Genomic DNA, 15,140 nt, shown 5'->3' with positions numbered 1-15,140 from the left:
TAGCAAGGTCACACTAGCCCCAGGAGGCTTGATGCCAACATTGCTGGAACAGCACCGGCACCAGAGGTGAGTGTAGCTGATATTATTTCACATATAACCGAAATATATTTCCCTGTGTATACAGATATGGTGCACGGATAAGATACCACTCTATGTATAACAAAAAAGTGAAGATGCCAAGACTTTTAAAGATGCAAGTGATGTAAGTTTGACTAGAAATTGCAATCTAGAAACAAAATCAATGACTTTTCAGTCAATAAGACCTTTTTCAGATGGATTGCAGGTAAGATACTGTGTAGAACAGTGCTGTGTGATAAGGAGATAGATGCCCAGGAGAGTAGCACAACATGGTGAAAATATAGTAATTGAGAAGGGGTTTTCCTAGTAGTAGACAACCCTTTTAATGCAGCTATCGTATTGGTCTAAACAGCAGAATACAGCAGCCTATATTTTGTGAATGACTTTTGCACAAGGACTGCTAAATATCACTTAGTGTATCACAAGAAAGGGAAAATCCACAATAATCCTTGCAAAAATTGTACCAAAAATGTGTAATTGAAAACATGAATTGTCTGGCATGTAACAATTTGTATTTTCACAAAAATCTCAACATTTTTTAAAATGTCTGGGAAAGAGACATAGATAAACAAAATTCTAAAATTCGGCAAATGTATTAAATACATACAGCATTATGACCATAAACCTCTCTAAATGTTGGTGCTATGTGGGAGGGGTATTGAAGCAAGAGAATTAACGTGGCTAAAAGATTTATTATTCATATGTTCCAATTTGATAAATCTGGCACAATATTCACCCACATGTACATTTTATGTGTCTCGCTCTCGTAGTGCCAGCCTTTTTGGAATCTCCATTTAAGGGCACCGGTTGGCATAGAATTATGCACTACTGTGCTGTCATCACCTGTAAGGAGAAGGCAGACATTTCTTATTTTGACACCATTGTCCTTTTTTGATTTTTTTGTCTATATTCTGAAATATGTATGGTTTAGATAACTAAGGGCATGTTTACACAGAGTATTTTTGTACAAAAAACAAAATCAGCCATATTTTTCAAAGTGGATCACTTCCAGGAAACCCTGCCTTTTTCAGGCTTTTTTTTGTGGAGGCCAATTTTGAAGTGATTTTGAAGAGTCTACCAAAGCATTTTTTTGTCCATTTTCTTATTGTCACATGGAGATAGGCAGCTTTTTTTTGGCATCTTTTTGCTTTGACAGTATTAAGTATCAAGCATATTCTACAGGAACCTGCCTCAAAGAGGTGACAAGGCCCTTCTGTTTTCTGAGTTTCAAAACCTCGTAGGAAAAAAAAACATCTCGAAAACTTGCCATATAAAGAACAGTGGGTTTTCCCTTGAGATTAATTGGGAGAGTATAAAAAGAATATTTAAGCCGTTTTAATGTGCATTTTTTGAAGCAGATCAGTTTTAAAAGCTTTGTATGAATAACCCATGATATTACCACTACTAAAACCGTCTTAACGGGAATATCTCAGCAGGTTTTTGCTATCTCATCTGAAGGCAGCATGATGCAGGCAAAGAGATCCTAAATCTAATGGTGTATCTCTTAGATTACTGGATGTAGACATTCTCACACAATGACAATTTTTAGATTAAAGCTGGTGTCACACACAGCAACAACGACAACGACGTCGCTGCTACGTCACCATTTTCTGTGACGTTGCAGCGACATCCCGTCGCTGTCGCTGTGTGTGACATCCAGCAACGACCTGGCCCCTGCTGTGAGGTCGCCGGTCATTGCTGAATGTCCAGCTTCATTTTTTGGTCATCACTCTCCCGCTGTGACACACACATCGCTGTGTGTGACAGCGAGAGAGCGACGAAATGAAGCGAGCAGGGAGCAGGAGCCGGCGTCTGGCAGCTGCCGTAAGCTGTAACTAGCGTAAACATCGGGTAACCAAGGGAAGACCTTTCCCTGGTTACCCGATATTTACCTTCGTTACCAGCCTCCGCTCTTGCTGCCAGCGCCGGCTCCTGCTCTGTGCACATGTGGCTGCAGTACGCATCGGGTAATTAACCCGATGTATACTGTAGCAAGGAGAGCAAGGAGCCAGCGCTAAGCAGTGCGCGCGGCTCCCTGCTCTCTGCACTGTGACATGTAGCTGCAGCACACATCGGGTTAATTAACCCGATGTGTACTGTACCTAGGAGAGCAAGGAGCCAGCGCTAAGCGCGGCTCTCTGCTCTCTGCACTGTGACATGTAGCTGCAGCACACATCGGGTTAATTAACCCGATGTGTACTGTACCTAGGAGAGCAAGGAGCCAGCGCTAAGCGCGGATCCCTGCTCTCTGCACTGTGACATGTAGCTGCAGCACACATCGGGTTAATTAACCCGATGTGTACTGTACCTAGGAGAGCAAGGAGCCAGCGCTAAGCGCGGCTCCCTGCTCTCTGCACATGTAGCACAGCGACGTTATGATCGCTGCTTCTGCTGTGTTTGACAGCTAAGCAGCGATCATAACAGCGACTTACAAGGTCGCTGTTACGTCACCGAAAATGGTGATGTAACAGCGATGTCGTTGTCGCTGTCGCTTAGTGTGAACCCAGCTCAAGTCCTGTAGCAGAGCTAAGAGAACTGTTCTGACTACACCAGGCTTTCTATAGACATTGAAAATCTGAAGGTCAGATTAGTATTATCCTGTCTCCTCTTGAGGCGATTCAACCAAAGTTATGCAGTCCTAGCTGAAACATGTCATTAGTACAGACTCAGACGTCCTGCAGGTTCTTAAGCAGAAACATTTAATAGAATCCAATAACTTGGTCATCGTCTGCCTTGAGCTGGCCTATAACCATACTTATGATACAGGTGCCAATCAGAGGAGGGGGCATGTCAGACTTCTATGCATGACATTGTAGTCTGAGGAATGAGAAGTCCTGTTGTGTCCTGCTGCTTAAGCAAATATAGCAAACAAACAACAGATAAGACTTTGACAAGACAGGGCATGCCTGAATTATATGTGTTAACCCTTGCAACATGTTTTCTTCATATTACATAGCAATATCCTGCTGACAGATTCTCTTTAATTGATTAAGTCTCTGTTCCAAAGGAGCTTCAAAGTTATTAAGATATGAACCCCAAATTGTTATTATCATTTTTCCTGCCACATAATAGCATCACCGTATTCTAGATGTGAAATATCTGAAATCTTAATACCTTGACCCAAACCTTGGGATAAGCATTATTTCTTTAGAAACCTGAATAAAAAAAATACACATTCTATAAAAACGTAATGTGAAAAGAAGTGAATTCAGCACAAAGTCTCCAAACTGTATAAAACAAGTCATCAAACTTTATTGTTAATTTTACAATTACATTTAAGAAAGATTTCTATACTTCATGTAATTAAAGGTAAATAGGTTCATAAGAAAAAAAAATTACACAGTTTAAAGCAAAAGACAGAACAGATTTGAAAAAAGTCACAATATATACATGAATGAGTGCAATTTGCTTTCAGACAATATATATAATAATCTCATTCATAAAATAAATTAATATGCATACATTTTAATGGAAAAAGAACACAAGGTAAATTGGCACATAGAACATTTGCAACTATCATAAGATCTTAATTAAGCATCCATTACTTTATATAAATGATCGTTTACAACGGCCCATTATATTACTGACAGTTTCAATTTGTATTTCCAGTAATGCTTAGCAAATACAGGTTCACAGAGCAATATTTTCAAATCAGTGTACTGCTAACATCATGCAGCTATCACAGGCAAGAAAATAAGATGGAAATATCTATTTCATTATCCTTTAGAGCTCTACTCACAATAGCAACAATCTACAATATTCTCAAATGCAGAATCAACTTTGGATGATGACTTTTACGGAAACATTTCCTTTTCATATTTCATAACAATAACACATCCATTTTCTCAATTAACATAAATGGATTTATGATTAAATGAAAATAAAAACACAAATCAAATTATATGATGATATATGGAAATAAATTTACATTTAAGCACTGTCTGTAATGATTGTGTTTATTAAATTATACCTTTATTTCAATGCTGATGGCATGGCACTGAAGTCTGCTCATGTTTTAGAACATGGATAGCAAAGTATTCAACCAGTGATCATTCTACAAAATACCTGCCGGTGGACAAACCCAACAGCAGTCATTCCGATGCCCGAGGAAGGCATCAACAAATGGTTCTGCTTATCTTTTTCCAGATGTAGTGCATTCTTGTCAATGGGCTATGTCTGATAAGGCTGAGTTCAGACGGCCAGTCAGAACAGATCTGTTGGCAAAAAACACATTTTTGTCCATTTTGAAAATATTGATTTTTGCAGGCTCCATTTTTAAACATGGAGAATGAATCTGTTAACTGATTGCTATTTTGTCATTTGTTTTTTCCTTTTATTTGTCAAGGATCCGTTTTTGTATACTGGATCTGTTTCAAATAGAAGATAAATAGTAATCCATTACCGGATCCGTTTTCCATAAACTCCTATGTTAAAAAAACGGATCCTGCAAATATCAATGTTTGCAAAACGGACAAAAAAGTTGTGTTTGAAACTTTTTTGACAACATATCCATTCTAGCGGATGACTACGGGACTCAGTCTTAGGCCTTCTTCACAAGTCAGTGATTCTGGTATGTATGTGGCTGTTTTTACACATACCGGAATCATGGACATATGCAGAACCATTAAAATCAATGGATCTACACACACATCAGTGATTATTCACTGACCATGTTTCCGTGCGGCGCATACAAGTGTCCGTGTGTTCCGCACAGAGACAAGTCCATTTCTCTATGGCATCACTGAAGTCACACAGATCACACAGTGGTGTGATCCGTGTGACACGTACCAGATAAAACACATGTCTTTGAAATAAAATTATTTTTATACTCACCTGTCTCCAATGATGCGGTCTCCGGCCACTGCAGCCTCTTGCTTCCAGGCCAGCTAATTATGCTCATGCATATTCACTGCACCCCAACCCGGAAGGAACAGCAAAGAGGAGACAGCAGCGGTTGGAGACAGCAGAGACATCAGTACCATGGATAGCAGTGTCGGGGACAGGTGAGTATAGGAGTGCCAAATCTACATGTGCTATCATTGATAGTACACGAAGTACACACATGTGCCGGCACATGGAGAGCCAAATGCATCTTTATCATGTCAGTGGAAAATGTGTGTGTTTTTGGCTGACGTATGAAAGACGCCTTAGGCAGTTTTGTAATAAAGTTGAGTTATAATATTTTCATAGCCAATGGACACGAGTGGCACTGTTTGCATAAAATATGGTGGCAGTGGTGAAAAACAACATGATGTTGGCTACTCATATAGAACCAATACATGACCAAACAGGTAAAATCACCCAGATAAATTTCTTAGAGAAAAATCTTCACTTCCTTAAAGTCAATTATTAAGCAAAACGTGAAGCTAAATAATTAGCAGTAAAGCCACTATTCATTATTTAAGTGATAACACTGGCACAACCAATTTAAATCCATAAGCATTGAATTAATTTCATATATAAGGCTGGAATCACACATGACATTTTTGTGAAGCGTTTTCGCTGCAGCTTTTAGAGCCAAAAGCAAAACTGGACTCAAAGAGAATGGGAAATATAAAAGGAAAAATGTTTCTCCTTCCCGCTGGGTCCACTTCTGGTTTTGGCTAAATAAAAAAAAACTGGATCACAAACTTCACGGATGTCTCTAGCCTAAAGCTATTTATCTCTGAAAATGGCAGACTTCACTTTCTTTATTTAAAAAAATATATATATTATTTTTTACATGTCACAGAACTTCACAAAAAATTAAAAAGTAAAAATCTCATTGCATATTCACCAATGGCCAGTGCTAAAAGTAGTGATTATGTGTAATACTCGATAATTAATAATATGAATTTTGTGACGATTGTAAATAGTAATACATGAAATTGCATATATTTAACGTACATCAACAGTAATTATTTTATATAGTTTTTTCAGAGCATATTCTAACCTTGAACCAAACTGATAATAAATAAGTCTTGTTCTTTGCCTTCATTTTTTTTTTACTTTTAATCCAATAGGCCAAAAGTATTGCAACTATACATAATTTTTAATGAAATGAATATTTAGTATCTTTGGCCATTACATATTTTAGGGTTGCGTGGGGATTCTTGTCAGTGTGAGATATTGAGGCCATAGTATGAAAAGCACTTAATCAACATTTGTGCCGCTAATAAATCCTTTGCTTTGTCGTCTGCTGCAATGTTTGTGGTGTCTCCTGGATCTCGCCATCATTCAGATGGAAATGTCATCAGAACTATTAACATTTAGTTTATGTTAGGAATGCATATGCAAATCGACTATAAAATAAGCTTCAATACATCAAGCCTCTGGCTGTGCACAATGGGGAGAGGAGATAGCTAATATTCATATTCATTGATTAATATAGAGCTGCTGGCGAAAGTAAGGCAAGTTACGTATGTAGTACTAAATCAGAAGTACTACAGGCATGTTAACAAATACATATATGCATATATAGTATAAAGGTACAATATATCATATGCACTCCAAAAGTCACACATATTGTATTGAGAACACTTGCAGCGACAAACACTGAAAACCTAGATACATGTTTCTATTTCTTGCTGTATTTATGCTGAAATATGTATTTATACCATACATTGTATTAGGACAAATTTAGCTATTACAATGGGAATTCCCATTGGACTGCATGGATTAGTACTGTAAGCTCTGGATGTCAGAGATGGCCATTGTTTTCATTAGGCACTACATCATAGAAGTCTTTGTAATAGATTCATTTGCGTTCAGCATCTGGCACTGAGACCCTACAGTCAGTGCTTTCCAAACGGGACAACCCCCATATGCAATAATTGTATTCAAAGTCATTGGCACACGATTAACAACCTAGTGCATGACAAAAAAGCAAAAAAAAATTAGCGCTCAAGGGCTGAAATGCTAAGGTTAATGGTGTCATCACTGTGATTGCCTTTGTGTCTTTTGCCTTGAATACAATAAATATCAAAGGTTCACCCATTTTCATTACTGGCCACACCGATATTATAATTTAGAAACAAGGTTTCTCTCAAATGCCTTGTGTTGCCAATAGTACCTGTGAGTGGCGCTATTGCAGTCCGCTCACCCTCTTCATGTGACCCCCGGACTCCATGACTTCTGATGTCCGGTGATGTCATGTCAACTGAGATGGCCCACAGTCTTCCTACTGTGGGCAGCGTTTCACTGCTCGTCACAGTGCAGCGTCACTCCTGCTTGCACCACTCTGCAGTGAAGGAGAGAGCACGCAAGATGCTGGGCTGTGACGAGCAGTGAAATACCACCCACAGCCCAGGCACTCAGGAAGACTGCGGCCCACCTCAGGTTGACGTGACATCACAGAACATCAGAAGTCACGGAGTCCGGGGGTCACACTTAGGGGGTGAGTGGACCACAATAACGCCACTCATAGGCACTATTGATAACACAAGGTATTTGAGAGAAACCTTGTTTGTCAACATAATATTGATGTCATCAGTAATGAAAAGGGGTGAACCACCCCTATAATATACAAGAAGTTCCTATATAACATGTAAGCTGATTTTAATATGTGCGTTGACTTGTCTCAGCACCAAATTCTCAATACACAGTATAGATACATATTTCTCTCAGCACTTATGGGAAAGTATTGAAGTATTCAAATTTTAAGTTGCTTTTAAAAAGATGTCTGGGCATTAAGCGTTCATGAATCAGTTGTACAAGTAAGAAATTTTTTTTTTATAATATATCCTAAAATGAAAAAAAAAGCTTCTTCCACTCATCAGCCATTTCTCCCTCCTTCCCTGCCTCATGCACTGATCACTCACTCTCTAATCACTGATACTGCTTCAGTCAATGAAGTGAGGGAGGGGCAGGAGAGAGCAGCTGCAGAGAAAAAGAGAGAGGCACATACACACACATATACTGCTGATGCTTCTAGTAAGTGTACTTTCTCACCCCCAGTGCTGGATTCACAGCTACACTGCTCAGTACTTCTGTTCAATGTCCTCTATGCTCTTGTTGCTGCTTCTCCATGTGTCTCAGAGATTTAGGGGAGCAGGATCTCCTCTTCTCTGTGTGGGCAGTCTATGGGGGATACCATTGCAGCTAGTCTTCCCTCACTCTGGAGCTGAAATTAAGGAAACTGAAAACTAGAAATAGAGCCTACAGAATTGGAAAACTGCCAAAAAATGGCAGATACAAGTCATATAATGGGCAGAACGAGTGTAATACATGTACACAGACAATGATTCACTTGAAAAATTCAGATATAAAATGTTTGAAATACACCACACTGCTTGCAATGGTACGTGATCTGAAGAGCCATGAAGATTACTTTTTATTCAGTTGAGACCAGTTACTTGTGCTTTCTTATGTGCTCACCGCTTACTTAACACTTATACTTTGCATAGAAGTTGAATTAACTAAGATACTGCTTTCTTTTGAATATATATATATATATATATATATATATATATATATATATATATATATATATATATATATATGTCAATACTTTGCAATTTTAAAATAACCTACTGCATAAATAACAAATAGCTCTTTCCATATGAGTCCAAACGCAATGTCAACACCTAGCAAACTACCGATCGCAATCTCTGAATCTCTATATTTCTATTTTTATGCGGACAATAGCTTGCAAAATTAAGAAAATCCATAATATTTTCCAGGTGGCAAATCTTACATAACACAAAATTTAGGGTATTTCTAATGAGAATGTTCTATAGCCAAACATGCAAAGTTCAAGGTAAACAGGTAACATTGCCATTTCACTCCATGAGCTGCCGAATATAAGTTTGCCTTTTAAGACAGAATTACCAACCCCTTTACTCCTTAAAAGTAAAGCAATATTTTGGAATATGGCTCCTAAAGCATGTATTTTTTAGTGTATTTTACTTTCCCCATGCCAGCTTTGCCACAATTTAGTCCCTATGGCCAGACATTTTATATGGGACAGACATTATCCACCCTACATAATGCTTAATTTTTGTCAAAGGAACTATAAAACTGTATAAAGACTAACATGTTAAAATGTATTTTATTTGTTGACATCCAGAACAAAATCTAGCACAGAGAAATTTTCAACCAAATCCCTATCTATTTATTGAGGTAATGTAAACTAATTTGTAATAGGGTTGCATTAGCTAATCCCTATTGTTCACTAACTACACTAAGGCGGGCTTTGCACGCTGCGACATCAGTAACAATGTGTTACCGATGCTGCAGCGATAGTCCCGCCCCCGTCGCACGTGCGATATCTAGTGAAAGCTGCCGTAGCGATTATTATCGCTACGGCAGCTTCACATGCACTCATCTGCCGTGCGACGTCCCTCTGGCCAGCGACCCGCCTCCTTCCTAAGGGGGCGGGTCGTGTGGTGTCACAGCGACGTCACACGGCAGGCGGCCAATTGAAGCGGCGGGTGGCGGAGATGAGCAGGATGTAAACATCCCGCCCACCTCCGTCCTTCTCATTGCAGCCGGGAGGCAGGTAGGTGATGATCCTCGCTCCTGCGGCTTCACACACAGCGATGTGTGCTGCCGCAGGAGCGAGGAACAACATCGCACCTGTCGCTGCACCGGCATTATGGAAATGTCGGAGGCTGCAGCGATGATACGATAACGACGCTTTTGCGGTCTTTCATCGTATCAAAAAGGTTTTACACATTGCGATATCGACTGCGACGCCAGATGTGCGTCACTTTCGATTTGACCCCATCGACATCGGATGTGCAATGTCGCAACGTGCAAAGCCGCCCTTACTGTTATTGATTTTTTTCCTGTTTCCTGTCTGATGATGCTTTGTTTAAGAATCCCAGTGCATGCTGGAATGCTCAAACAAAACATCATTAGGAGGCACAGACTGCAGTCACTGTCACAGAACCCTGACCCTCCATGAAATGAGACCATTTCAGGAGCTGTGCTCATCCCTGTTCTGTCCCTGCTCTTTGTCATTGTGTAATGTGCACAATGACAGTGTGCTCTGTGTTACTGCATTGTCAAAGTACTTGGCGGCATTCAAAGATGAGCGCTGCTGTTATAAGTGGCGTGACTTATGGGAATGGTGCAGTTCTCTTTCTCTGCAAGACAGTAAGGCTATGTGCGCACGTGTGCGCTCTACACCGCACCTAAAAGGTGCGCTTCAGAGTGCAGCTGAAAAGCTCCATTCTGAAGCGCATAGTGCCTGCAGAGAATGTGGACTCTGCCTGCAGCTCCTGCCATAGACAGAGCAGGAGCTGCCGGCAAAGCGTACAGAAGAAGTGACATGTCACTTCTTAGAACGCGCGCTCCGGGCAGCAGCCAAAGCGCTGCGCTCTAAGACGCCATGTGCGCAAGGCTCCTGCACAATCTCCATAGACTGTGCAGGGGATGCAGGACGCATGCAGTTACGCTGCGCTACAAAGCGCGGTGCAACTGCATGAATTATGCACACGTGCGCACATAGCCTAATTCTGTTAACGCAACCTGACTGTCTACTCTTCTCTGTTGCCAGCTCATTACAGCTAATCTGAGCCAGCAATACAGAGCATGCTATCACAGTGCCCAGCGGATAATAACAGTAGAAACGGTCCGAGCAGGGAACAGACTAGCCCCTGAAACAAGTGTCACTAATGATGCTTTGTTTGAGGGAGGTAGTAGGTGTTGTGGTAGTGACCCCAGCCTCTGCCACTAATGACGCTTTGTTTGAAAATCCCAGCATGCATTTGGTTTCTCAAAGAACGTGTCTTCACATAGCGATTAGGAAAAAAATCACTAGCAGTTAAACAGTGTAGTTAGTGAACAGTAGGCAATTGTTAATGCAACCCTATTATAAATTAGTTTAGATTAACCCAATAAATAGATAGGGATTTGGTTAAAAATGTGTTTATCCTTTGGACCTCCCCTTTAAGGTTACGTTCCCATATTGAACTTCTGGTGAGTTTTGGATGTTGCAGAATTTCTGCACCATATCTGCACCTATATGTAAATTATGTTATTTGCATTTTCATTGCGTTTTTATGTGTTTTTTTAATATGTATTTTTATCATGTTTTTGAACAGCAAAGGCTAGGAGACAATGGAGAACATGGTGATGGTTTGTCCTGATGAAGAAACCAGTGGATTTCGAAATGCGTTGACTTCAATAAACCACATATCCTTCACTTCTTATTCTTTGAGCTTCATTGGACCATCAGCAGCGTGGATCACATCCATTGTCTCCAGCCATTTTATATTGATGCTTTTACAAAAATTGTGCCATTCACAACTGAATTAGGTGAGCGCATTTTCCCTCTGATTTCCTATTTTCCAGACAGTTAAGACCCTATAGCACTTTCTTGTCTTTCCAGTCCCAGTGTATTACATTTTATCACATTTTTGACGCTGAATTTTTCTGTCTCTGATATGTCATAGATTGAATAAAATGTCTTTGCATTTAGCTTTGACAAAACTTTATTGACAAACTTTTATTGACATCCTTAAGCTGGTGTCACACATAACGACGACGACAACGACGTCGCTGCTACGTCACCATTTTCTGTGACGTTGCAGCGACGTCCCGTCGCTGTCGCTGTGTGTGACATCCAGCAATGACCTGGCCCCTGCTGTGAGGTCGCCGGTCGTTGCTGAATGTCCAGCTTCATTTTTTGGTCGTCACTCTCCCGCTGTGACACACACATCGCTGTTTGTGACAGCGAGAGAGCGACGAAATGAAGCGATCAGGAGCCGGCACTGGCAGCTGCGGTAAGCTGTAACCAGCGTAAACATCGGGTAACCAAGGGAAGACCTTTCCCTGGTTACCCGATGTTTACGCTGGTTACCAGCCTCCGCTCTTGCTGCCAGTGCCGGCTCCTGCTCTGTGCACATGTGGCTGCAGTACGCATCGGGTAATTAACCCGATGTATACTGTAGCAAGGAGAGCAAGGAGCCAGCGCTAAGCAGTGCGCGCGGCTCCCTGCTCTCTGCACTGACATGTAGCTGCAGCACACATCGGGTTAATTAACCCGATGTGTACTGTACCTAGGAGAGCAAGGAGCCAGCGCTAAGCGCGGCTCCCTGCTCTCTGCACATGTAGCACAGCGACGTTATGATCGCTGCTTCTGCTGTGTTTGACAGCTAAGCAGCGATCATAACAGCGACTTACAAGGTCGCTGTTACGTCACCGAAAATGGTGACGTAACAGCGACGTCGTTGTCGCTGTCGCTTAGTGTGACACCAGCTTTAGTTGCGGACTACATGTGTTTTTGGATTTGTTTCCGCAGCAGAAATGCTGTTCTTTTTTTACTGTTGATTTTCTGCATCTAGTGGAAATCTATGTAGACAATTTGCACTGAAAACTACCTACAAGAGAAATTGTCATGCTGAGGATTTAAAAAAAAAAAAAAAAAATTGCAGTTGAGTTTGTGCAGTGTAATTAAGAATCCCAGTGGGCATGAGATTTTTATAAATCCCATCCACTTTGATGGACCTGTAAGATGCTGCTTTTTTGACAAAGTGAAAACACGCAGCGCCAAAAATTCACCAAAAGCTCCTCTTTTTTATATGTGTTTTGGTGCAGATTTTACCTACTCAATAGCATGGGTGAAATGTGCAGCACAAATGCTGAAAGAATACTACATACTGCAGATTTAAATCTGCAAATAAAACTAAGCAATGATTGCATTCAGGAATCTCCTTCCCTGTGTTGGGTCTAGGAAGAGTTCAGATTTATATATTAGCAGTAAAAACATGACAAAAATGCAACAAAACCACAATGTTAGCGATGTCGAGCGCGATAGTACCCGCCCCCGTCGCACATGCGATATGTGGTGATTGCTGCCGTAGCGAACATTATCGCTACGGCAGCGTCACATGCACATACCTGCTCGGCGACGTCGCTGTGACTGCCGAACAATCCCTCCTTCAAGGGGGAGGTGCGTTCGGCGTCACAGCGACGTCACCGCGACAACACTAATCGGCCGGCCAATAGAAGCGGAGGGGCGGAGATGAGCGGGACATAACATCCCGCCCACCTTCTCCCTTCCGCATTGCCGGCGGGACGCAGGTAAGGAGATGTTTGTCGCTCCTGCGGGTTTACACACAGCGATGTGTGGAGCTGCAGGAACGAGAAACAACATCGTACCTGCGGTCGAACCGACATTATGGAAATGAATGACGTTACACAGATCAGCAATATTGTACGCTTCTATGCTCGTTCATCGTCGCACCTAGGATTTACACGTTGCGATGTCGCTACTGGCACCAGATGTGCGTCACTAACGACGTGACCCCGACGATATATCGGTAGCGATGTTGCAACATGTAAAGCCACCCTAAGAGCTTCAAATGTCATTCAAAAGGTCCAAATACACCGCACATCATGTATGAGTGTTTTTAGGAACCCTTTTTCGTGAGCAGGCTGACGATCACTCCAGTCTGTTAAAAGATCATTCTCAACAGCAAATTGTCCTCTGTAAACAGGACACAGGCTGCTGAGATGAATGGCAGTGTATGAGCACTGAGTGATGTATTACATGTGCATCTGATGCCGGGTCAGCCAGGGCAATCAGGCTTTTAACTGATCACTGATTGGCAAGACTATTGCCAGATGACGGTCAATATCACTCCGTCCCGTGCAATGTAAGCATACCTTTGGTTTTCTTGCTTTTTTTTGTACAATTCATTATATTACATTATTACAGGATGTTTTCTATAGCATGTAATCCTAGTAAGGTCTTCTGCACATAGGACAATGTCACTCAATTATGCCAAGCTTCAATGGATTCCATATTACCATATTATATTTTTATGACAATTTGTGTCCTTATAAACTTGTCATTGACAATTTGCATTGGCACTACCGCAGATCATACATTTGAGAAAGGTGGCAGATGAATGCTACTCTTTTTTATTATAGAACAAGAGGAATAAAACTTAACTTAGGTCCATTTAGTTGAGCTAGAAGTTGGTGAATGGGCATTGATATGAATGCTTATTGCCAACTATCAGACCATCTAAAAAATCTGGAAATTGCCCATTGAACAAGCAAAATGCCAAAATGCATGCACAGGAATCATATTATTCAGCAGCACATGGTCCTTTGTAAACTAGTGATGTGCTGCAGAAAATGATATATAATGCTCATATATAGTAGTAGTATTGAATGTAAAATGCTCATTATCCTATCTAAAGAGGTCCAAAAATGACTACGGATTGGCGTATACTTGACCTATTGATGGTATTTTTTAATGTTCCATATCAACTTGTGTTAAAGGGACATTACCCAGATGGTCAAAAGATGGGCATGTTGAGATCCAACATGAATGATAACCTATCTCTTTTTGCTAATATCTGGTATTGCAGATATTTGGGAAAGAGATCCCAAAATCCCATCATAACAAGTTGTCTTCATTTAAACAAGAATTGCTAAAGTGTAAAAATTACAACTGAATAACAAATACAACTCCCAATATCTATCTATCTATCTATCTAATCTATCACAACAATAATAGATTTCTCAAACTATTGTTAAATAGCTTCATTATGAATTCCATATTTAATGTTGCCCTCCAGTATGCTAATATTTAATGTAGCCATCTCATTTCCATAAACCAAATGACCTAAAAATAAAATGCAAGTCAAGATCTTAAGAGCAAGATGTGGTTAATAGTGACATAAGTGACTGTGACAGTTTAAGCCACAAGTTGGCTTCAGCCAGACCTCCACACGCTTCCTTCTCATGACATGTGTGTACAAATAGCAGTTGCCAATAAGTCTGATGTTTCACAGCACCACTTGAAAATCCATACAGACATATACCCGAAGGTCCATTTTTATCATACTTCATTAATCCTTTTAGTCGTTCCCAATGTATTGAATAACTGTATGATAATTCTTGATTATTATAGGAGACATACTGAAAAGACTTGATTGCTGAAGGCATAATCTTACTACAGAAAACTGTTAAACTTGTCTCTTGAATGTCTGCATGGATCAAATTTGTTACTTACAATCTTAACCAGTAGCACCTCTGTCAGTATGAATTATTGCTAACATCTAGAAAAGGGATGGAAATGAAAGAATCTTTACAAAAGAACTGGACACTTGATGTCCCCTACC

The 15,140-nt window shown here is 40.6% G+C and overlaps 1 protein-coding gene across 1 annotated transcript in view; it reads right to left on the bottom strand.

The window, feature by feature from the left end:
* Window positions 1-7,504: 7,504 nt before the first annotated feature.
* PCDH9 (protocadherin 9) overlaps window positions 7,505-15,140 on the bottom strand; it is a 108,432-nt gene continuing 100,796 nt past the window's right edge. Inside the window, exon 3 of the mRNA XM_075336834.1 lies at window positions 7,505-8,179. Within this exon, the coding sequence (XP_075192949.1) occupies window positions 8,099-8,179 (81 nt within the window). The 3' untranslated portion in view covers window positions 7,505-8,098. The remainder of the gene's footprint in view (window positions 8,180-15,140) is intronic.

The sequence above is a fragment of the Anomaloglossus baeobatrachus genome, chromosome 2 (genome assembly GCF_048569485.1).
Source record: "Anomaloglossus baeobatrachus isolate aAnoBae1 chromosome 2, aAnoBae1.hap1, whole genome shotgun sequence".
Taxonomy (NCBI): domain Eukaryota; kingdom Metazoa; phylum Chordata; class Amphibia; order Anura; family Aromobatidae; genus Anomaloglossus; species Anomaloglossus baeobatrachus.
The sequence above is the reverse complement of the archived record's forward strand: the minus strand, read 5'-3'. Positions and strand labels throughout refer to the sequence as shown.